Source organism: Cuculus canorus, chromosome Z (genome assembly GCF_017976375.1).
Source record: "Cuculus canorus isolate bCucCan1 chromosome Z, bCucCan1.pri, whole genome shotgun sequence".
In the NCBI taxonomy this organism is placed as follows: Eukaryota; Metazoa; Chordata; class Aves; order Cuculiformes; family Cuculidae; genus Cuculus; species Cuculus canorus.
Genome location: NC_071441.1, coordinates 38,614,762 through 38,638,682, shown reverse-complemented (window position 1 = coordinate 38,638,682; position 23,921 = coordinate 38,614,762). Strand labels below are relative to the sequence as shown.

General features: G+C 36.5%; 1 protein-coding gene across 15 annotated transcripts in view; it reads left to right on the top strand.

Annotated features, from left to right (window-relative positions):
- AOPEP (aminopeptidase O (putative)) overlaps positions 1-23,921 on the top strand; it is a 189,839-nt gene that overhangs the window by 54,165 nt on the left and 111,753 nt on the right. For 13 of the 15 annotated variants that reach the window (XR_008447862.1, XR_008447861.1, XR_008447863.1 and 10 more), the window contains 4 exons: positions 13,818-14,007; positions 15,683-15,789; positions 20,436-20,538; positions 20,657-20,764. Coding sequence is in view for 12 of the 15 variants with exons in the window: in XM_054054732.1 (XP_053910707.1) it covers positions 13,818-14,007; positions 15,683-15,789; positions 20,436-20,538; positions 20,657-20,764 (508 nt within the window). In the remaining 3 variants the exon portion in view is untranslated. Of the gene's footprint in view, positions 1-13,817; positions 14,008-15,682; positions 15,790-20,435; positions 20,539-20,656; positions 20,765-21,980; positions 22,154-23,921 lie in introns of those variants that run through there. The other 2 variants (XM_054054735.1, XM_054054729.1) reach the window with 2 other exon arrangements.

Below are 23,921 nucleotides of genomic sequence, written 5' to 3'. Positions count from 1 at the left end.
TGCAGGGAAAAAGTCAGGAGGGCTAAGGTCCAAATAGAAATCAAACTGGTTAAGTCTGTGAAAGACAATAAAAAATAATTATAATTATTAAATAAATTATAAATATTAAATAAATTATAAATACATTAACAAGAAAAGGAGGACTAGGAAGAATATTCTGTCCCTATTGGATGCAGAAGGAACAACAGTGACAAGGGATGAGGACAAGGCTGAGGTACTTAATGCCTTCTTTGCCTCAGTCTTTAATAGTAAGGGAAGTTATTCCATCTGTGTACAAGCCCAGGAGTTAAAGAAGAAGAATGAGGCTCCCATGATCCAAGAGGAGGTAGTTAGGGACTTGCTTGCCCAGCTACACACCGACAAGTCCTATGGGGCCGGATGGGATCCACCCAAGAGTATTAAAGGAGCTGGCAGATGTCCTTTCCAAACCCCTTTCCATCATCTTCCAGCGGTCCTGGCTGACTGGGGAGGTTCCACTGGACTGGAGGCTGGCTGATGTTGTGCCCATCTACAAGAAGGGTTACAGGGAGGATCTGGGGAACTACAGGCCTGTCAGTCTGACCTCAGTGCTGGGGAAAGTCATGGAACAGGTGATCTTGAGTGCTATCATGAAGCACATGCGAAGCACATGCAAGAGAACCAGGTGATCAGGTCTAGTCAACACGGGTTTATGAAAGCCAGGTCTTGCCAAACTAACCTGATCACCTTCTATGACAAAGTGACTTGACTACTGGATGGGAGAAAGGCTGTGGATGCAGTCTTCTTGGACTTCAGTAAAGCCTTTGACACAGTTTCTCACAGCATTCTGCTTCAGAAACTGTCAGCCTCTGGCCTGACGTGGTTTAGGGATTGTTAGGAATGGTTGGACTCGATGCCCCAGTGGGTCCCTTCCAACCCAGTGATTGTATGATTCCTTTTAGTTTCAAGGCCAGTCTGTTTTCTTGCTGAGTGACAGGCATCTGTTTTGTGATAACTCCTGCTCTTTCCACATTATTACATAAAATATGTTTCTGCTTAACAAAAGAGGTTACTATGTGCTTTGGTATTACAAGGTGATAAGAATTTTGACTTCTAAGTCTACATTTAAATGTTGAAATTGAACAGTGAGGTCATATTAATTGGTAATCTGGTATGATGCTGCATTGATATTTATAATCGTTGATTTCTGTTTAATTATAGCTTAATTTTAGAGTTTAAAGTATCTTTAACATGACCTGGAAAATCTTTACCTTCTGCTTAAATTGCTTGAAGGTGAAAAGGTTTTAAGGCAGCCTTTTGAACTGTGAAGAGCCAGTACAGTGAATTTGCTGTAATATTCTTTCTCATTTGTTGTATACAGAGCTATTTTTTCAAACAAATGGTGCAGAGTTCACTGTTGAGAATACGCTTTTTGTATGATCACCAAATTGGTAGTGGTAGATACTGAGTTAAAGCTATGATATAATGCTGAATAGCCTTGTTAGTCTTTTTGAAGGTAATTCATAGACCACCAAAAGAAAGTGCAGATGGCTTGGTCACTGAGCAAATTTTTTAGAGGACTGAATTACACCTTACAATGATGAAGTGATGAAGGAGACTTGCTTGTCAGTGATTGGAATGTCTTTGCTACTATCTTGTATATCCTACATATAAGTCTTATGATATTTGAAAGATTTCTGTCTTCATACATGACATTTGGTGCACTTCTCAATGCTAGCTGAAGTGCCGTTGTGTTTCATTACAGTGCTCCAGACAAAAATGCAGCATATCAGAGACAATATTGTTAGTTTGGAGAGAACATGAAATTATTTCTAAGTAACTGTAGAACATGATTTTGAGGTGTTTGGGGAAATTTTTATCTTCCCCACTGCCTCCAGTAGCATAATAAGGTAAAAACTTCAGGACCGTTGCTGCTTTTCTGATTTTGGTTTTGTGTAATGTATTTGTAATGCTTATGCATGTTAATTGCATAACATTACATATTGCTGTTACATTGTGTTTATGTAAAAGCACTATGTGCGACTTATGTCTTGGAACAAAGACATTTACAGATTAATTCCTCTTTAGAATTTCTGGACTTTAAGTTCGGGTTATCATTTCCTGTTTGATAGACTACAGACATATTAAAACAGTACAGAGAGAACTCCTTTTATTTAATCACTTTTCCAGAGCTATTGGAATAGTACATTAATTTAGTGGCACAAAGATACCTGATTTAAAAAAAAATTATCTGCCTTTACCACAAGGAAGGAGAAAAGGGTAAATTGAAGCTGTGCTATAGGTCTGCAGTCTATGTAAAGTCTTAGTGTCACGTAATTTTCTGAAAAGAAAGCTATTAGCAGAGAAGGTAGTATTCACCAAGTTCTTTTCACATACTAAGCATTTTCTTTTTGTTAAAAAACATTGTAAATTCATTCTGCTATTATGATCAGTGTAAGCCAACAGTCTGCTCACTGCTACTTACTTTTCTTCCTATAATATGTGAAGAACAGGCCTCTAATTTTGAATAGATCCTAGTGTTATTGTGCTGTTTGGTAGTGCCAGATTAGATACATTATTTGTCTCTCAACGCTTAATTTCTGGTTTTGCTTGGTCGGTTGATCTGAGTTAATGGAACAATGTGTATGTATAAATGCAAATTCTTTTAAGTTCCCAGAAGAAAATTACGCTGCAGTCACAGAAGTATTTCCAGTGCTTTCTGAGAAGAAACAGCTATATCCAATTTACATATGTCAGTATGACCATAATATTTGCGGTGAATTCTCAGTTAACTAAATTTAAACTTGTTGGAGATATAGCTGTAGAGTGACAGCTATTGGCAGCAGTGAGCTACATATTGCTGTCACTGAAGGAAGAGCTTTTCTCTCCAGAACTTGGAAGTAAGCCGAGCAGAAACACGTTGGCAGACATTGTGCTGTCCCTTCTAGTACCAGGGCATGGATATAGTAACAGGTTTGGTTTTTTTTCACCTGTGGCTTTGCTAACAGGTGGTGAGGACAGCATGATAGACTTAGAGGTCTGAATCCAGAATGTGACCTCAGTATGGAATTTATATTTTTGAGCTTTTCCTACTCTAAAACTGACACAGAACTGCTGTATTAAGTTTAAGTTGCAGCAAGGTATATGTAGAGTACGTCAGAGACACCTCATCTGATAGTTGAAGTAAGCCTCAAGGAGTGTTCTCCCACTTGACATTAAATTCTGCTAAAACTAAAAATGTGAAGTGATTACCCTGTCTGCGGACATTTACAGTAGAATGACTGGATCTGGCTGTAAAACTGTTAGCTATTTGGAAACTTCAATCTGTACTTTCTGAAAAATTACAGAATTTACAAGACAAGATCTAGACTCAACTGAGTCTGCAAGGAATGATCCAACAGGAACTACCTGTTATCCAGCTAGCTTTGACTAGATTTTAACGGGAAATCTGATTCTGTTTGATCTTGGTAGAAATTTTTGAATATGTTCAGTTCCTGAGAGTGGTCAATATCCACATGCAAATTTAATGTATGGTTTAACAAAAAAAAAAAGGGTTTAGTGTGTTGGCAGAACTGTTGTCAGGAGAGTAGATGGGGATCAATAAAAAAAATTCTACTTTTAAAAATTTAAAACCTTTGGTGGTTTAAAAAACAAACAATCCACCGCCTCAAAATTGCTATCTTTTGGGCTGTGGTAGTTTACTTGCTGTGGTCTTGCAAGGCAGGAAACCGCCTTATTCTCTCTTTTGGACTTCCAGTTTAAGAATTTTGGAAGTTCCTTTCTGTTGTCAAGGTTTAATTGACAGATTTACTGACCACAAGCTATCAGGCCACTGTTGGAAATCTCCAGAAGAAATGTTGGAAGTGATAAATGTTTCCAGAATATAACGGTATCTGCTTCTTTTTGGCATCCTTGAAAAGAATAGGTAAATGTATTCTGTGGCAGTGACCCAGACAACAGGAAAAATACTTGTTTAGTCTTTATATGGATTGCAACAAATTTGGAGATATATGGAGAGAAAAGAAGTTCATTTGCGGTTGATACTTAATATCCTAAGACATTAACACAGTTCTTAGCTAGGCTAGCTATTTCCAGTAAAGCTGTCCCTTGCTATGTGGTTCAATAATAAGAGCTGGATGTTTTAGTATGATGAAATAAAGTAATTCACGTGCACACTAGCTACTTACAGCTGAACTGCCTCTTTGCTATATGATGCAATAATGTCTGAATATCCCGTATAATGGGTAAAGTAACTGTCAGGCAAACCGAATCTCTTCTGCCACTGGATATGATGTAATGTAATCTTATTTTTCCATCAGCACAATAAATGTGACTGTGTGTGAAAAAGAATCTGTGTTTGTGTGTAAGATTTTACTTGGAAATAATCTTCCAAAAAGGAGGAAAAGGAATGCATTACAAAGAGATCGATGTTCCCAAAAGGTTTCATTTACAGTTTTGTTGAACTATTAAGCATTTATTATAAGGAAAATAGATTGTCCTAGTTTAATAATGATAATGCTGTTCTGCTTTAATATTGCGTGGTCTGTGGGCTGCCATAAAGTTGTTACAAATTGAAGGGCTGATATAACATGAAATGAGGCACCTCTTCTGAATGTTGCTTTTGTTTTGTATTTAACAAATTAGTATGTTGACATTTGTCACCAATTTATTTCATTATTTGCTGAAAGGGCTTTAGAGGGTTTGACAGCATGAATGGCTTGTCCTACAGACTTCTGAGAATTGATAAAGGCATCTTTGTTCTTTGTGCAAAAGCACAACAGATATCTTATTGACTGATGCGTAGGAAAAAAGAAGGCTTGTATAGCTGCTGCGCAGAATAAACTTGAGAAAATAATTTTTAAGCCCTTATGTATTCTTCTATGGTATTCTCTTTTTTTTTTTTTTTTTTTTTTTGTGCTAACAATATATATCTCGTTAATCAATGTAACAAGAAGCGTGGGGTCCTGATTCAGTAAGATGAAAGCATGTGTTTTATATATGTTTACATACTGTTATAAATGACAAAAAATAAAACAGGTAAACAGATGAAAGTAGGACTAGTTAACTAGTTAGTTAAATTTCTATTGCCTGAACCATTTTTAAGATGAGTGTGCAGCACTGTAGCATTTCTATATACAGAGGATAAAGGCATAGTAGAAATAATACATTTTAGCAGAGATGTTGAAAATTAGAATAGGCTTACCATTGTGGGATTTGCACCCATTCTTTTAAGTGAAATTAAAGGCTTCAGAAAATGTGTTTCTACGTACTGATTCTTAAAAGCAAGAATTGTTTGATACTACATATGAGCAAATTTTATATCACTTGCAAACTGAATAATTATCTTAATCTAATCGTTTGCTCTGGCACAAGAAGCAACTGTGTATTAGATATGAACTGAAAATTTAAAAGATTTGAATGTGTGCCTCTTTTATGATGTGGAAAATTCTGATCTTTTTATAAAAAACTCTGGACTCTGCATTTTTTATTTATTTATTTCTTAGACATGTCAGGGATTTGTTGCATTTTCTCCTCCAGTAATGTTTGAGATTTCCTGAATGATTTAGGGATATATGTAGAGTTTTCTCAGTCTGCAGGTGAAGTATTTGCGATAGGAATTCTTAGAAAATAAAAATATTGCTTATGTTGGGGTTGTTTTGTGATGTTGCTGTAACTGTAGTTTGTAGAGAGGAAGAACCACATCTGCCTTCAAGCAGATTTCATTTCCTTGCTGCTTTTAGATCAGTGATACCATCAGCTTTACATTGAGGAAAGAATCCTGAAAAACTTGATGAGAAATCTCTTATCCTTTTTTCATGTTGGTTTGTCTTTTTTTGTTGTTTCTTGTTGTTTTGTTCTGGTACTTGTGGATAAAAGCATTCTTCTGTATATTAAATGAAGAAAAAATGACCCCTTCTTTATTTTATTTTGTCTTATCCATGTCACCTTTTGAGACCACTAACGTATAGGGCCTTAACTTGAGTGAATTTTCACTGAATATGAAGAAGCAGATACATTTTGCTCTTCCTCTGGGACTGTAATAGTTGGTCATTTGCACTTTGGCTTCAGCTGTATTAATATCTGCCAGAAATTTCATGATGTAGTAAAACGAAACCCAGATCTTCCAGTAATAACAATGATAGAAAACCACAAATACTGAAATCCGTCCATGATCAAATAATACCATCCATGAGTGACAAGTGTCATCACTTAGACTGGAACTGAGGATTGTTCTTAGAGACTGTTCATCATAGTAATAATTTTAGCAAGCATACAAAGAATAGTTTGAACAGGTTCTGAAACAATTGTTATGTGCATTTCAAATACGAAATGAGATTTTTTTTTTTAAGTCTTCTCTTTAGTATGTGAGAAGGAAACCTGAAGAAAAGATTACACAAAACCATTTTGCATTTATAAAATGAGAGATGTGCATACCTGTATCTATCTCTATTTCCGTTACCGTCTTCTTATTAAAATAATATGACGAATTAAAATAATTTCTATTATTATTAAATTTCTCTTCACTTTTTCTGATTTCAGCAAGTGCTAAGATTGATTTTATGTTCTTAATCTTATAAATCAGTTTTAAATGAGAGAGTATGAATATAAATGCATGGTTCTAATACAGACTTTCCACCCTACTATTTGTTATTAACCATTTTCACATGGTTAATAGCATATCTTTTTTTTTTTTTTTTACCCTTTCTTCATTTGGCCATTTTCTAATACACAGAAGCATTCAGAGAAACATGCCGAAAGCTTCATGTGAAATCTAGAATTTAGTAAATCCAGAATGTAAACCAAATATTGCATTTATTTGTGTATATGAAGTTCTTTGTTCAATGTTAGTGGTGTCAGTACTTCTTCAGGAGAAATTACATGTGTAGTATGACAATTAAAAATTGAGCTTCATAAAATATGGAGAATATTTTAAGAGTGAAACAGGTGCTTTGCTTGCATTTATTGAAACCACTTTGTTTGCACTTACTCCTAAATCAGTTAACTAAATAAATATGAAAAATTACTTCTGTGATATACATCATGAAAAGCTTTAGTCCTCAAGGTATGTCTGTAAGACTTTTGACAGTAATATAGTCACTTTTTACTAAGAGGCATTGTGTAATTGATTTTTATAAGATAATTACATTGCTTCATGGTTTATTTGGCATTAGTTTTCAAACAAATCTGGATTAAAAAATCATGATGGGACGTGAGTTTTTGAATCTGTAGTTCCTTCTTTGCCCTTCTGCCCCACTCCACAGTTCTTATTTGGGTTGAGTGTCTTGTTACCACTGCTTTCTGATGAGCTTATTATGAAGCTGGGTCAGCTCACTGGCAATACTTGAATCCCAGACATCAGACTTGAAGTCTGGGTGTAAAATACAACATTGTTTCTTTCCTTCTTGGTTTACATCTCAAGGCAGAACATTTGAAGCAGGTAGGATTTATTGTCATGGCATGACTGCAGAGGGATATCAGCCACAGATAAGTTGTTTCATCTTTTTTTTTGTGAAACTCGATGTTTTTTTCTCTTAGCACTGTCAATGTATGTGCTCAGTGTGTGTTGGAGAGAGGATGAGGCAGCATTGTTTAAGGAAATTAGTTGTGTTATTACAGATTATTAATCTTGTGGTGGGTTCTTGTTGTCAAGTCAGATCTAGGGAAATTCTCGTAACACTTCTTTGGGAAGTGATGGTTTCAGTCCAGCATTTGTTCTAACGTTGTATATTTTGGCTGGGCGATAGACTTCTAAGATTGACTGTCCTATGGTATGCAAAGCAGTAGTTAATAGATGGTATTATCCTGTATGTGGTTAATTCCCACTGATCTAATTTTGAAAGAAAAAATAAATTCCTTAGTAGTTTGGTTTGTTTCTTGACTTTTATTAATTTTTTATGTAAAAAGAAATTATCTAAAAATAATAGACAGTCTTTTTTTAATATTTTGACCTTTTACTCATATAACGGTTTCAAAGCAAGTTATTAAGGAAATTTTAAGAAAAGTATGCAAATATATACATGATATAGCATGAAAGGATATGGCATATCTTTTAATGGTGAACTTAAAGTTAAGAAAATTGAATAATGAGAAATAAGATCAATTGATACAGTTTTCCTTTAGGCTGATCTTGTATTAGCTAGGATTACATAAAATTCTGTTTTTGTTTTTTGAAACACTTCAAACCTGTATCCTTTTTGTTCAGGTCATTATGATTGGTCCTTTTGCAGTAGCAAAGTAAGGTCTCCTGGCATTTAAAAACTGCATTTGTAAACTGTGGTCAGTATTTTCCATGTGGATTTGTTTATTTTTGTTCATCATAAAGTTCCAGAGTATTTTGGCATCTGAAGAAAGTTTATAAAATTTCCTGTATGAATAATCATAGAATCATAGATTCACAGTTTCACAAAATGGTTTGTGTTCTAAAGGATTTTAAAGATCATGCAGTTCCAGCCCCCTGCAGGGACACGTCCCACTAGATTAGGTTGCTTAAAGCCTCATCCAACCTGGCCCTGAACACCTCCAGGGATGGGGCAGCCACTACTTCTGGACAAACTGTTCCAGCGCCTCATCACTCTCATAGTAAAAAAATTATTCCTAATATCTAATGTAAATGCACCCTCTTTCACCTTAAAACCATTACCTCTCATCCTATCCCTGCATTTGCTGATAAAGAGCCCCTCCCCAGCTTTCTTGTAAGGCTTTCTTTAAGTACTGGCAGGTCACTACAATGTCTCCCTGGAGCCTTCTCTTTTCTAGGCTGAGCAGCCCCAAATCTCTCAGTCTGTCCTATGGTTCTCCAGCTCTTTGATCATCTTCGTGGCCTTCCTCTGGACTCACTCAAACAGATCTTCCTTCCTCTGCTGAGGACTCTAGAAGCGAACGCAGTTCTTCAGGTGTGGTCTCACAAGAGTGGGGTATGGGGGGAGAATCACCTCCCTCGGCCTGCTGGTCACACTGCACCACACAGCTTGGTGTCATCAGCATACTTGCTGAGGGTGCCCTCAATCCCACTTTCCATGTCTCTGACAAAACATCATTCTTAACATTGAGCACTGCGGAATGACACTCATCACCAGTCTCTACTTGCACATCGAGCCATTGACTTTTTTAAGTGCAACCATCCAGCTAATTCCTTATCCATCAAGTAGTCCACCCATCAACTCTGTGTGGATGGTGGTGTACGTCACAGCTGTATGTGATAAATGCATACTGTCTCTCTATACAGTTTTTTTACTCCAAGGCTGTTCATTTGGATTGGAGATGATAAGAAATAGCAAGAGTTGTTACAAACCAAGTTGTTTGGGTAGCAGCTGTTTGAGCTTATGCTCATGCTGTCTTTTTCCTTTCACTGTACAGTTTTATGCAAAGTACTGGTTTTGCTGTTCAACAGTAATAAAGAGTTTCTCCTGACAGGGTTTCACCCTTATTTATACACATCTGGACAAATGTGATTTGGTACAGCAAAATAAGCAAGATGAAGCAATTGTTTGCCAATTCATGGAAAAGCTGCTGCTCAGGTGTTCAGATCATTAGTTAGGTGCTTGGCTGAAATTTGCAGTTTGGATGTTGATTTGCTGTACTGATTGGTGTAAGCCATCCGCCATCCAGCACAGAGAGGTTGCTGGTCTTGTCCTGTATTATTGCTTTAACTTCCAGTCACTTGTTTGTTTCCCACAATGGTGGTAGGAAGGGAAAAGTTTACAACTTTGCGTTATTTCTGGAACAATGCTCGGAGTATTCTAACTACCAGATCCTTGTCTCTAAAACTGCATCTGCATGTATATTTGGATTTCTGATACGCTATAAACCTAGGAGATTAAAAAGGTTGTTTATCTCTGTAGTTTTTCTCAGTACTGGACTGTAACATACAGCAGAATGCTGGAGTTTATAGAGGTGAGTAAGTGAATGTTTTGTGTTCTTATGTCTGCATTCCAATGGCACAAGTGTCCTCAGAGATAAATTAAGATAACATTCAAAGTCTGATGTAGGTACTGCAGACAATATGCTAATACTGTTCTTGTATCACTGGAATAATGTAGGTGGAAGGCAAACAATGAGAGATCAAACAAATTATATATAAAGAGCTGTCATTTAATTGTCTAACTTTCTCAGATTCCTGTAATCTTGAAATGTATATCTTAATGTATTCCTATGAAACATTTTGAGAGAGTTCCCCTGCTTCCTTCTACGTTTAAGAAGGGATTTTCTAGAATTATAGTAACGTCTTAGACGCCATTTACTATCTGACTACCTTTTTCTAAGTAGGAAAATATAAGCAATATGTGGAGTACTATAAAACCATGAAAACTAATTTTTTTATATATATAACTTCCATCTGTAATATTTTGTAATATTTGCAACATTTTGGGTGCTACTTTTGACTCCAGAAACACAGTTTTCCTTCTGATGTGGTCTTGGCTCTGTTATTTCAATAAATACATTTAAAAAAGTATCTGCAAATCCATGTGGGTTAAGAGGGAAAGACTTCTACTTCAAAAAGAAGGGAACAAGTCTTTTAGAAATGAGCTTCATGTTCCTAGGTTGAATGTGTGCTTAAGTTCCTGCATGTACGTTTGGCTAGAGTTTGTGCTATGTGTCTCATTTGGTTACGTGTGGGCAGAGAAAGATAGCACACTGCTGCAGCCTTTGTGCAAATCACCAACTGCATCTAAGTCATAAGTCTAGAGAAAAAAGTTTTGCAAAGTTGCTTTCAGAGATTTGATATCTCAACCAGCCAGATTACCATTCGAACATCTAGGATTCATTGGAAGTGTTTTATTTGTTAAAAAGACCATTTATTAAGAACATCTATATGAGTGGATTTGGATAACTGGAACATCAGGACCCTTCAACTTTTCACACCAATAATTTCTTTCCCTTGGGGTTCAGTTTTTCCTTCATATACATTCATACCATAGTTACACTGCTGAGATTTCCCTTAACTGCCATTTAACTGGGAGGAGGAACTTGCTCTTTCTTTCAGTCAAATGATACAAAGATCTTAGTTATGAGGGTGTGGTTCTGGTCAAAGGAGTAACATTTTGCTTTAAAAGTGTAATCAAGTGTGAACTTGTTGAAAACAAGTTAACTTCATTTTCTCTAACAGCCTTTGGGAACTTTTCCAGCTTCCTGGGAAGGACTGGTCGGGGTTTTATTTTTCTGTTAACTGGGAGAGGTTTCCCATCTTCCGTACCACATCCAGCTAGCTTGTTCTGGCCTGCTTTAGAAACTTGGGCCAGACTTGAAAAGACATCAGCTAGAGGCGTTTATAAACTGAGCGTACCTTGTCAGGTCTTGAGGTAATTGCTGACATGAGTCACCTTTGTCCATTCATAGCGTATGAATAGATTTCTTTCCTTTTCAACACCAATGAAAGCAACGAATATCAAGCCTTACATTTTGTTACTAGTAAATCAAATGGATGCTAGGAGGAACAAACTCCTATTCTGATTTAAAAAAATAAAAAAAGTTTTAGATTATTGCAATATAATCATCATCCTGATTATCTTATTTTTCACATGCACACATATTGAGTGTTTTAGGAACAGCACTGATAGTAACAATGTGCAATGAATAATGTTACACATCCTGGATGATATAACAAAAAATGTAGATTTGCTTAGTATTCTGTCAGTAGACATGCAGCAGATTTTCTGGAATTCACACACATACTGGAAATAGAGAATCTGTATTTAAATTAATACTTAGGATCAAACTTCCCGCCAAACTAAATGGATGTGTGATTTATATATTACACAACTATGTTCAGTCTTTGATAAAATTATGCTTAAGATAAATGGGAACTTTGTACTGCTCTGTAGTGATATCTGTTGCTTTATGAGGCTCTGAATATGAGATATAGCTCTTGCTAAGGACAAATAAAGTAAAAGGAATAATTTGAGGTGTCCTTAGGAAGAGGAGTTGATAACTATATCCAGACTCTGGAATGAAATTCTGCTGCAGCACATAATCATAATTTTGGCCTTGTAGAAAGTTTTGTTTTGCTACTTCGGTTGAAATTTACATTTTTCTTACTGAAGTAATTTGTAATCCTTCCATAAAGGAGAAAATTGTCCAAATGTGACATCTCTGTTATATATGTGATTGGAAAAAGCAGGGAATGCCATCTATACTTTAAATGTGTATTTACCTACGGTAAACTTAAAATGCAAACCATTTTGTGACCATGCTTGTAAGGCATGAAGTTACTTTTGTTTTGCTTAACCCAATGGCCGAAACACTGCCAGCAGCATGTCTGGAATGTTATTTACTTGGTCCACTTCTTCAGTTTTTCTTTGTAGCACTGTACACATGCCACAGTTAGGGGTCATTTACTTACAAACTGACTGAAGTAATACCCCTAAAGCTGCAGTTATTTTTCTCAACAGAGGCTTTATAATAAAAAGTTCATCATGTTCTTCAGCTTCTGTGCTTGTACTTCCCCTCCCTCTCTCCCTTCCTCCCTTCTCTTAATCACAATTGCTTTTGGTGAAGATTTGGACAGCTGCTGGGTTTTTTTTGCTTTGTTCTCTGTGACTTGATTCCTCTATTAGTGCTTTAATTTCTTACGTGCTTCTTACAATGACAGCTGATTGAAATGTATTAACTTGCTTTGCTGGATGACTATTATTACGATTTTATAAGGAGATCGTTATTTAATTTGTTTTTCTGTTTAGGTGTGTGTCATGTTTTATGGTCTCAGTTCCAGACAATCAACTGGTTGCAAGAAAACTTTTTTAACATTTCCAGCAGAAGGGTAGGGCGGGTGGGGAAGCTCTTTGGAATGCTAAGGAATAATATTTGACTCTTGGAAGCGTCTTAAGAACATGTGCTCCCCTTCTATGCTCAGAAACCTGGGCTTCAATTTTAAAGACCTGTGGTCTTGAAGGTATTACCATTATGCTTTATCTCCTTTCTAACTATCTGGAGTTGAGAAAACAGTTGAAATGCAGATTATGGATGCTGAGGGTTAGTGCAGGAATAGTCTGCAGATGGTGGCCTTGGTTTATGACCTTGGTACTCCCATCTGTGGCACCGTGCCCTGTTAATCCCTTATGTGTTAGTCAAAGGGCTTAATTCTGCTACTTTTCTTTTCTAGATGTACTTAATTTCAAAAGTTGCAGCAACTTGCAGTTCAGTGTGTTTTCAATAGCAGAGCAATAATAGTACTTCTTATAGTATTTGGGTGCAAAGCAGGGTAGATACAGATTGGGTTGGCCTCCACTGTTGTGAAAAGTAGGTATTTAGTGAATATTAAGTCTCCTCACTTGTCTGCTTATGGTGAAGGATGTTCTTCCTCTCCATTTGCGGAAATGATCAACTCTTATCATTAGACGGTACCTTTTTACCTTGTTTTAAGTTTTAATAAGCACATATGCTTTACTGTACATGGCTCTTTTTGGCTTTGGATAGTGATTTGTTTTCTTTATAAAATATTTCTGCTTTATTTCCAGCTTTGATCATTTAACTGATAAATACTTGCTGCCTATATTCACATCTGCTCATCTTTTACTATTGTGGCTTATAGATAAGTGCTTCTGTTGAAATAAATCAGTCTTGTAATTTGAAAAATGTACTGTAGTTTGGTTTAAGTTACTTCTTACAAGAAATAACTGTTGGACAGTTGTTTACAAAACAATTGCTCGGCAGAATTTTAGTTAGATTGATCCTCTGCCAACTAACAATAAAATAAAGCCTAGTTCCTAGAAATGTCGAAGCTATAAACTATCAGTCGTGACCTAGCATGCATGTAGTGATAACAGACTGACAAAGCTAATAAAGGCTATACATTATTATTGCTATGCAATGCTATTGGAACAGGTCAATAATGTGTTTTGTCATTCATTGCTATTGTGCAGCCCACACATCATCTTCCTGTCACAGAGTGTTTTACCAGGAGGGACCCATCTCTGTGGGACACGTCTGTGCCATGAAATTGCTCACGGTTGGTTTGGACTGGCCATTGGTGCTTGTGATTGGACCGAAGAGTGGATCAGTGAAGGGTTTGCCACTTTTTTGGAAGATATTTTTTGGGCTAGGGCACAACAGGTGAGGTGATGATGCATCATTTCTCAATTGAATTATGTGAAAATAAAAATTATATATCCTGCTGTGAATTAGATACAAATTAAACCTCTTGTGTTATAAACATCAATAATTTAAAATAATATTGGAATTTGCATGGTAACTTGATTTAAGAAAAAAAAATACGTTTTGATCCACAATGAATGCTAATCTTTACAGAGATAGAAGTCAGTGCGTATGAGAATGGAAACATCTGTTTGTCAGTGATTACCTTCCACAAATGTACTACTCAGTTACTATAATTCAGCTATCGAACAGTTGCTCTGTGTTCTTTCCACTTACATTGTGTTTCTGAAGCTGAAATAATCAGCAGAGTCATAGTGAATATAGTAATATCCAGGTACATAATGACAGTGGTCTAGTTTTGTCCAGTGGACAGCCAAGGAGTGAACCTCAAAACAAAGTGGAAGCTGATGAAATAGGGCACCAGCACTTACACATTTTTTCTTTTATACTGCCCAGCAAGAGTTATCCTTATGTAAGAGGTGTAGAAATAAATAATTGTCTACCTTAAAATGAAAAGCTCATAAATTCTTATTTTAGTTGTGCCTCTGCTACTTAAAGCATTTTGTGTATTAGTCATTTCTTCCTGTCTGAGGGTCTGATTTTCCCCCTAAGTCTGCAGAGCTCCGTCAGGGTGAGAACAAGTGGGACTGGGAACTGACATCCTACACTCTTCTGAGCCTCCATTTTATTAAGTATCAGGCTTATTTATAGCACTGAACAAAACTGCATTCTTGTCACTTGCAGTGTTTCTGGAACAAGAATGAGAGGAAGGCTGTCTAAGCACTTTGCATTTCCCTTCTGGTCCTAAAACTCATTTCTGCACTTACATTCAGCATCACTCCTCTGATGCGAGCTATTCACATTAATTCTATGCTTTTGTGAGTCACTTGAACGCATTTTCATTGTAGTAGACACCAATCCGTGTAGCTGAATGGAAGGGAGTAAGCAACAAAACAGGATGATTAATGCCCTTGTTAATTTAGAAGGTTGAAATATATTATTGCTTTTTATTTTTTCCTTCTTAGAACTTATGAGTAGTTTTGGTGCTGTGCAATCATACAGTTATAGGATTATAAGTATATTCCATAGTGCCTGACAATAATTTCATGTGACTGATGAAATATTGGTGTAATGCCAGGTAATACTGGCTGCTTTTTTCTTAATCCTTTCTCCCATGTTTTCTTTAGAATAGAGAAGCATAAGTTAGTTGTTATTTGTAAGCTGACAACCTGGCATTTATTTAATAAGCATGCATCTCTGTTAATATTATGTAAATGGGGGAGGATATGCAGGGAGCTTTCACAAGTGTATATGAAGTAGTAGAAAGAGGAATGAAGTCAGGGCACAGAGCAGCTCTTTGCTTTCAAGCCTGGCAAGAGTAAAGGTAGAGGTACTGGTACTTATTGCCAGTCACTAAGGAGAAAACAACATGTCTATCTCCCTCCTGAAGCAGAAATATCTAACTATCTAACTATTGATACAGAAGCAACACTTCTGTTTTTTTAAAAAAAAATCATGGGTATTGGTGCTGTTTCCCACATCTTCTGCACAAAACAAGTTTGTCTTTCTGAAAATTACTCTTCTTTACTGGGAAATGGCAATCAGTGATCTGCGGGTTTTGTACATTAAGCAGCTGTCACATGATGAAGTAAAGGAGCAGCAGGAACTGAAAGCTTTACTTCGCTGGCAACGACTCAGAGATGAGGTGCAGAACTCTGAAGAAGAACTGCAAGTTTTAAGGTAACAGTAAGACAGTGTAATCCTTCCTGTTGCATGTTCTGACCTGTTTTCCACCATTTTCTCCCTTCAAAGCATATGCATCCAAATAATCTGATTAAAGCAACTGTGTTTCCTTATTTCCTTCTGAAGAAAAAAGAAAAGTCAATTTAAATTAACTAGGTTATTCATCTTCTGTATAATGCAATTGCTTTTCTCTTTGTTATAGAAGGCTTTCAAAAACTATGGAATTTAGTTTGATATAAAATGTCTCTAAGCAGTTTACAAGAGCCTCTATTCAGGGAAGAAAAAAAAAGGCCATTTCCTAAACAAAGTTCACTGAAGCCGTAGCAGATTCATTTTCCGTGGCTGAAGACAAGCACATGTAGACATACAAGAGTATGGTATCTAACTGTCAAGCTGAATGACGTTTTAAAAAGAAAAAAAAAACATAATGAACTGTATGAATCTACTTTCTCTTTAGAAATGACTAATAATGCTATTTAAACAACATTTTGGTCTGCATGTACCAGATGCTGAGCTCAAGGCTTCTTATATAGCTAAAGACATTAAATGAAAAAAAAGATTCCTGCTTTGCTAATAATTCATGATCTAGGCTGTTCTGGTTGGTGTTTTGGGAATTTCCCATAGTCTTTTATGTTCAGTGGGTGCTTAACATATCCACTTCTTGTTTCCCTACAGGTTTTGACCAAGAAAAACAAGTTTACTAATCCTAACTCAAATTAGCCCTACTCTGACCAACACAGAGTCCTACACAGAGTTACAAAGACAGATTTCAGAGACTATGTAGACCATTCTCCTATCCTGAAATATAGGCAGTATGCAGAGACCATCTAAAGCAGGTTTTTGCTAACATGTTCTTAGAAACCTCCAACAAAAAGAAGTTTCTACAGTACCTGGCTAATCTGTTTTAGTGTTCACAGTTAAAAGTTGGTTCCTAGTGCACAGGTGAAATATTGTTTATTTCAAATAAAGTAGACTTCTTTTCTTTTACCTAATGGAAGTGAAGAAAAATTGATCCCAATACCTATATTATCAAGTTTTAAATGTTTTTGGAAGACTGTTGCCATTTCTTTCATTTTGAGGCTCTCCCTTCTTTTTGTTTTTTTCCCAGTAGGACCTTTTCCTCGTAGTGCCTTTTATATTTGGGCACAGTTCATCAACATATGAACTCCTTTCTATGGCCTCATGTAATCTGAAAACATGTCATCGACTTTGCATAGCTGTAGTCTTTCATTGATCTGTTTTACTTCATCTGTTTACAGATCAATTGTGTATTCTATGTGTAAGCAGAGTCAGTGAAGTTATACATTTGCAAATGTGCAGTTTGATGATAGTTGTAAATACAAAAGCAAGCCTTATCACTAGCTGTCATATGGCTGCTACCAGCACAACTACTAACTGACAGACACTGGGGTTGTTGTTTGTCTGGTTTAAAATAAATTATTTTTAGGAAGAGTGATACTTGTAATAGAAGGCTTATCTGGATGTGGTTCCATTTTCAACATTATAGAATCACATTTGTCATGTTTTATGTTAATTTTGTAGTTGTTACTATTAATAAAATGTGTATGATGTGTAAATTTTTAAAATAATTTTTCTAAGGGCCAAAACATCCTTTGTAGTTTGAAACTTACGAAGATTTGATTTATCTTGAAATTTAACCTTAAGTTTTCTGTTTGCTTTCACAGTTAGTAGACATAAGTCTCTGTAGTAAGCATGCTGCTTACCTTTTACATAGTGATATTCTCTATGCTAGTATAAGAGAATGACAAATCATTTCCCATTGAAAAAAACGTGCCTTTAATACACACTTCAGGAAAGAACATGATGCCAGCTTGAGATTCTGGCACACTCTTTTTCTTTGAAGTCTCTAGTTTCCTGTGGCTGGTTTTAAGGACTTTCCACTGGTTTCAGTCAGATACAAATATTCTCTACTATTTTGTGACATGGATTTGAATAGGTTGTCTCTTTTCATGTTTACTGTTTTTCTTTTTCTTTTCATCTTCGTTCTTAAAGTCTGTTCATGTGCTTTCCAGAGTCTTTATGTAAGACAGAATATTTCTGTCCTGGTATTGCACTGGGTTTTGAGTCTGTGCTGAGGTTTGTGCTAGCTCAGGCTTGTGTTTCTTTACAAGGATAATAAAAGTAAATGATAACTGTTTGTTACTTCTTGCCAGTTATGCCAGGCAAAACCCAAAAAAGTCAGCCAACCCACACTTCCCAAGCATAAGCTCAATCTTCAATTGCTTTTTTATTCCCTGCTGGAAGACAGCACAGCTAGGAACACACAGTCCAAGATGCAGAGCATACATGATAATTTTCTAACACAGGTGGTGGAAGAGCCAAATAGAAGCTGTATGCCTCTGAACCTTGTACTGACAAACAAAGAAAGTCTGGCCGGGGAAGCTGTGGGCAGCCTTGGCTGCAGCAACTATGAGATGATGGAGTGTGGAATCCTGTGTTGGTGAAGCAGGACAATAGGGAGGACTTATAATGCTGGACTTCAGGAGAGCCAACTCTAGCTATTCAAAGATCTATTCAGAGGAAACCCATGGGGTGGGGCTCTAGAATGTAGAAAAGTTCAAGACAGGTGGGCAATATTCAAGTATTTCTTCCTCCAGACTGATGCATCCCTAGGAGTAAGAAATCAAGCAAAGAAGACAGGAGAGCTGCATGAATGAGCAAGGAGGTTTTGGAAAAACTCAAATGAGAGAAGGAAGTTTACAGAATGTGGAGAACGGGACTAGTGACTTGAGAGGAATATAGGAATGCTCTTAGAGTATGTAGGGGTGCAACAAGGAAGGCTAAGACAGAACATCACAGAAAACAAGAAGGGCTTCTTCAAGTATATCAGTAGCAAAAGGAGGACTAGGCAAAATGTGGGCCTGCTGTTGAATGAGGTGGGTGCCGTGGTAACAGAGGATGCAGAAAAGGTGGAGTTACTGATTACCTTCTTTGCTTCACCCTTTCCTTCTGAGGTCAGCCTCAGGAATCCCAGACCCTGGAGGAAAGAGAGAAAGTCTGGAGAAAGGAAGACTGTCCCTTGGTTAACAAGGATCTAGTTAGAGAATATGAGGCAAGCTGGACACCCTTCAGCAAGGTTAGATGCCAGGTTTTGTAGGTCAGTGTAGCAAACTTTCAGTATCTGTACCTTCAAGGTGCTGTAAATACACTAAGCATTACTTTAAAATAATGTGCTGAAGTACTGACAGCAAAGAACAGGGTAATTTTCTGAATATTTACACTCTTTGGCAGATAATATTTCGGGTATATATACATCCTTCGCAAAAGGAACTTATTCAGTACCATCATCAAAATGGGATACTGTTTTCTAGTCACCTACTAGGATCTACATAGGCACAAGGTTGGAAGAGGAAGGAAAGAAACATGGTTGCCTAATTTAAAATAACTGTGATCATGGGAGGTATTTCAGCTTAGCGTGGATCCTGTAGCCTATGTTCAAACTCAATTTTTTAGAGTCCTTAGACTGGGCTATTTATTATAAGAGAAATTAAGCCATTTGGGCTTTTCATATATGCAGAGAACAATGAAAAGTAGCTTATGGAATACCAGCAGCCCTTCTTTGGTGGAGGCTGATGCAGAATGGAAGTACGTGGACATATGCTCTTCTACAGTGGGTCTGCAATGGTTATGATGTCTTGAAGAACTGAGGTTACTATAGGATAGGAAATGAATTATTATTTCAATCATGAAGGAAGATTTTCCTTGAAAGAAAATATGAAGTATAGCATGGTAAAAGACCATGTTAGGAACAGTGTAAAATTGATTCTGTGTTTTGTTTATTTTATTTAAAACAGTTACATTTAATGAATATTTCACTGTGTGAAGTTAATCTAATGTGCACCAGTCCTAAATGCAGTGCCTGAAGGGTGAAAAGAACAGGTTAACACTCTGGATAAAAGTCTAATAAGAAACCACAGATACAAAGAAGGAAGAATGTTTTCCTCAAAATAAACATAGATATGAAAGAAATTCGATTGTAAGGATTAGCTTATGAGAACTATGTGTGTGATGTGGTTTGAAGAATCCTGCACTGCTGTGTTGCCCCTATTCTATGGAAGTGGGGGGAAAGAGGTTTGGTTTCCAAGACTGGCCATTTCAAATTCCACGCTTAGAACTGGAGAGGTTGTTTCGGTCATAGGGTTAGGCTCCTAAAACAAAAGTCTGGTTTCAGACCACTGTTAGCTGGGATGTTTTCTGGATGGAAGTAAAGAAGCTAGAGGACTCTTCAACACTATGATTGTGAAGGCACTGCTTATAAATGAAGAAAAAATGTTTGCGTAGCTTCTCTTTAGTTTCAGTCTGTGCTTATAACAAGTCTGTGCTACCTTTCTCTCCTCCCCTCTTCGCTTTTCTCTCCCCTTTCCCTCTTTTTTTTCTATTTCCCTCCTTTCCCATTCTCTCCCTTTCCTTTCGTCTTTATTTGTTTCTATAAAATGTGTTTGTTTTTCTGTCTCAGCTCTAAGCCCAGTTATTTACTTAGGGTGAAAGTTAAGATGGAATTAGTCATGGGTGTCTAAACTTACTGTGTCATCCATGATACTTTCACCTATAAGAAAGGGTTATAATGTGAGTTAATTCTTAACTTACTTATCCAAGACTCAATTAGTGTGTTACCATTTTAGGCCCAAAAAGGAAAGCACAGGAGAACTGAGTGAGTCCGGAGCATCTCTTGTCAAATATGGTCTTAAAGCAGAAAAAAGCTTCATGCAGGTTCACTATTTGAAGGTGAGTGTTGCCAGCTAATTTTTATTGAGTTTGCTTTTCTTATATGATAAAGACTTCTTTCTTCTAGACATCAGTGATTTCATAGCATCCTATTTGTTTCTGGCTCAATTTCTTACAGGGTTATTTTCTTTTGCGGTCTCTGGCAAGGACAGTAGGAGAGGATTCATACCTTGTATGTTTACGAAAATTTGTCCATAAATTCCACGGACAGCTTGTCCTTTCTCAGGTACTGTGCTTGGGCGTGTTCCTCGCTTTTTGTAAAAAAAATATTATGTGAACTTTCAGTAATAACAAACTACCTGAACTTTCAGTTTGACTATTTAAATCACGACTTCTGTTTGTGGTGAAAAATGAGAAGCAATTGTAACTTGGCAATATTGGTGAAATTCCTACCTCCTAGAGAGCAGAGCATTTTTTTTTTCAGAGTGATACATAAATCAGACGCCCAGGTAGTATTTGATGCTCTAAACAATGAATGATATTTTTTTTTAAATATGATACTTAGAAAGGTTAATGTTCATAGGTGCTGATGTTCTCAATGATAGAGTCATTCACCATATTGGAATTGTCTTCTGTAGTCTTTTAGCTCTCATGGGGTTTGGTTGTGATCAGTCTTTTCCCTGATACCTCTCACTTTATGGTAGAGAAGAATGACAGAGTAGGAATGCAACTGAAAGTGTCTATAAATCATAACAGTGTGTGGATGTTATATATCTGACTTTATTTCCTTTCTCTCTGCATGCCACTTCAGTTAATGCTTATAATTTCACAGTCTTTCTTCTGAGGATGGTCTCTTTCTTCCCAAGTCAGTGTGATGTCCCCATCACTGTGACATTGCATCCATCTGTATTACAGTCTTGTCACAGCCTCTGTGTAGGTTTCCTCATCATGGTCCATATTCCCATGCTTTCTAAAACATTATGTTACTTAAATATTGATCTAAAAGAGATTTTTAAGGTCTGCTGTTTCTTTCCTTTAGTAGACTTTCTCTGGCAGGGATGTCATGCAGTGGCAGTGCACACTTAGCAGCAATTATTCTTATAGAATAGGAATTCTTCCTGAACTGGTGAAGGATTGATTGTAAAAAATCATGTTGAGTTAGTAATCGGAATCTGCCTTCCTTAATTTGAACTGCATATATTAATCAGTTGAACTACAGACTTGGCTTGTTCTCTTGCTGCCATGAATAGTGTATAATTATTCTGTGCAAAGTAGAACAGCTGCAAAAGAAAAGAATGATTAAGTTACATCACAGTACGTTGTGTAATACCATCTGTTACGTAGAGAACCCACATGGGGTTAGATGTAAACATTTACCTCCCCCTAAGTTTTTCTGAAAGACACCTGTAACCAGTGGATGTGGCATGAAAAGGGACTGTCTTGTCCTCCTGTGGTTTGTTTTGAGAAGGGACTGACATAGCTCTCCAAACTCAAATTTCTAGGAAATCCTGTCATTGGTGATGAATCCAGCTTGCGCCGTGATGTTGCAGCTTGTTTCTTCTGTAATGCTGTGAAGGCAAACATTCATGGGCATTCTGGAAACCAGGTCACCGAACTCATCACAGTTCAAAACAGGCCTGGAACAAAAGGCACAACATATCAAATAGTTGGCATCTAGACAAGCAGTGTGATGAGAGTGAGGGGCAGAAGATGAGAGAAGAGAAATGGGTATGAGTGAATTTCTGAAATCAGTTACTTTGCTGAAGTCTGTCTTTTTCTGGAGGTATAATTGAAATCCTTGAGGGGTTTCAAGATGGTGATAAACATCTCATTGCAACACAGAGTGAAGGCTTCTGATTTTGAGGACATGAGGTCTAACTTCTATGAAACTGCTAAAACCATGAAATTGCCCAATGTTTTAATCTGTTGGGAAGAAAGGTACTTGCATTTTGGTGAGGAAAAATTAGCTCGTTGCTTCTAGTTGATGTGAGGTGAGTTGTGTCAGTTGTCTGTATAAATGCTGCAAAATGTCTTAGCATGTTATACTATTAGTTATGATAGCTACATTGTTGTAATTAAACTATCCATCTGCTAGAGGCTTCTCCTTTTATCTAACACTCTGCTATGAAATGTTAGTTTGTAGCTTACTTATCTTTTTCTTCTGAGATTAAATACTGTATGTTTTTTCTGTACCCAGAAACAACCATTTTGGTTATTGGATAAAAAAAAATCATCCAATGTTTTTAATTATTCAAGCAGGAGTAAGTAATGCTTTTATTTCAGGTTTCTTAGGCTACTTTTTATTTGCATATGTAAATAGCTATGTGCTTAATGTAGGTAAAAAAAAAAATTCCTACACTTGAAGATACTTGATTTGGTGGAGAAAGAGCTGTGTACTATATAACTTGTATTATGTGCTTTTTATGCTTTTACCTTGTTTCACAGCAGCCTAAACTTTTAACATCACCTTGTTGTTTAGTCACTGTGTTAAAAATGAAAAGAAGATAGCGCTATATGCAATCATAAATGCATTTACCTTCTTTATAAGAAATCTTGAAGACTGTATTTATGTCAGTGTCTGGTATAGGTAGATAAGGAATCCCAGCAGGAACTAACTGCAAATGAAGTCAAGTTAAGTACAATGTTTGTTATTCAAACCCCTTCTTGAGCAAACATGGTGTCAGTGTTTAAATGAATAGAAAATTTAAAGTAGAGGTGCAAATGGTAAGTTAAAATATCATAGCATTGTAACTTTCACCTTGTCCAGAGTAATTGTAAAAGTTCCCAGCTTTATGAATTGTGGGGACAAGGAAAAGTAGAAACAGTGAAAATAACTGGCCATGTTCTGAATACTACTCTTGTTTTCAGTAGTGTTTGTAGTATTTTTCCTAGATGAGAGCTGCAGGTGCAAGGAAATGACTTCAGATGTGGAACATTAATCAGCTTGCCATTTTCCTTCATTTTGATTGCTTGCTCAATATGTTTTTAATAGTAATTTTTGTTTATTTTAGTTGCGTTAACAACAGACAAGTAAAGCAAGCCTGGAATCTTTGAGAAGGTTTTAAAAATAATCTTCCAGTTTTCCTTCTGTGAGAGAATTCACTTAGTAACTGTTTTGAATGAACATCTAAAATAATGAATGAAGTGTTACCAACTGTAAATAAATAGAAAGTAGTGCAAATTGCTGATATACCTAATGCGGTTAAAGTTGCTGTTCAGTTCGAAATTGAAATAGGAACATCTTGGGAACTGAATTGTTTGCAGACCCTGATTTTCATTTAGTTCTATCTGCTATGGTAATAAGTTCTGTAATGTTCATCCATCTAATAGATATATAATTTGCTATAGTGAAATGACAGTTAAGGGAGCAGCACTTGAAAAAACACATAATTTATGCTATTTGCAGAAGTTTTAAAGTCAGATATATGGATCCAAGCCCACTG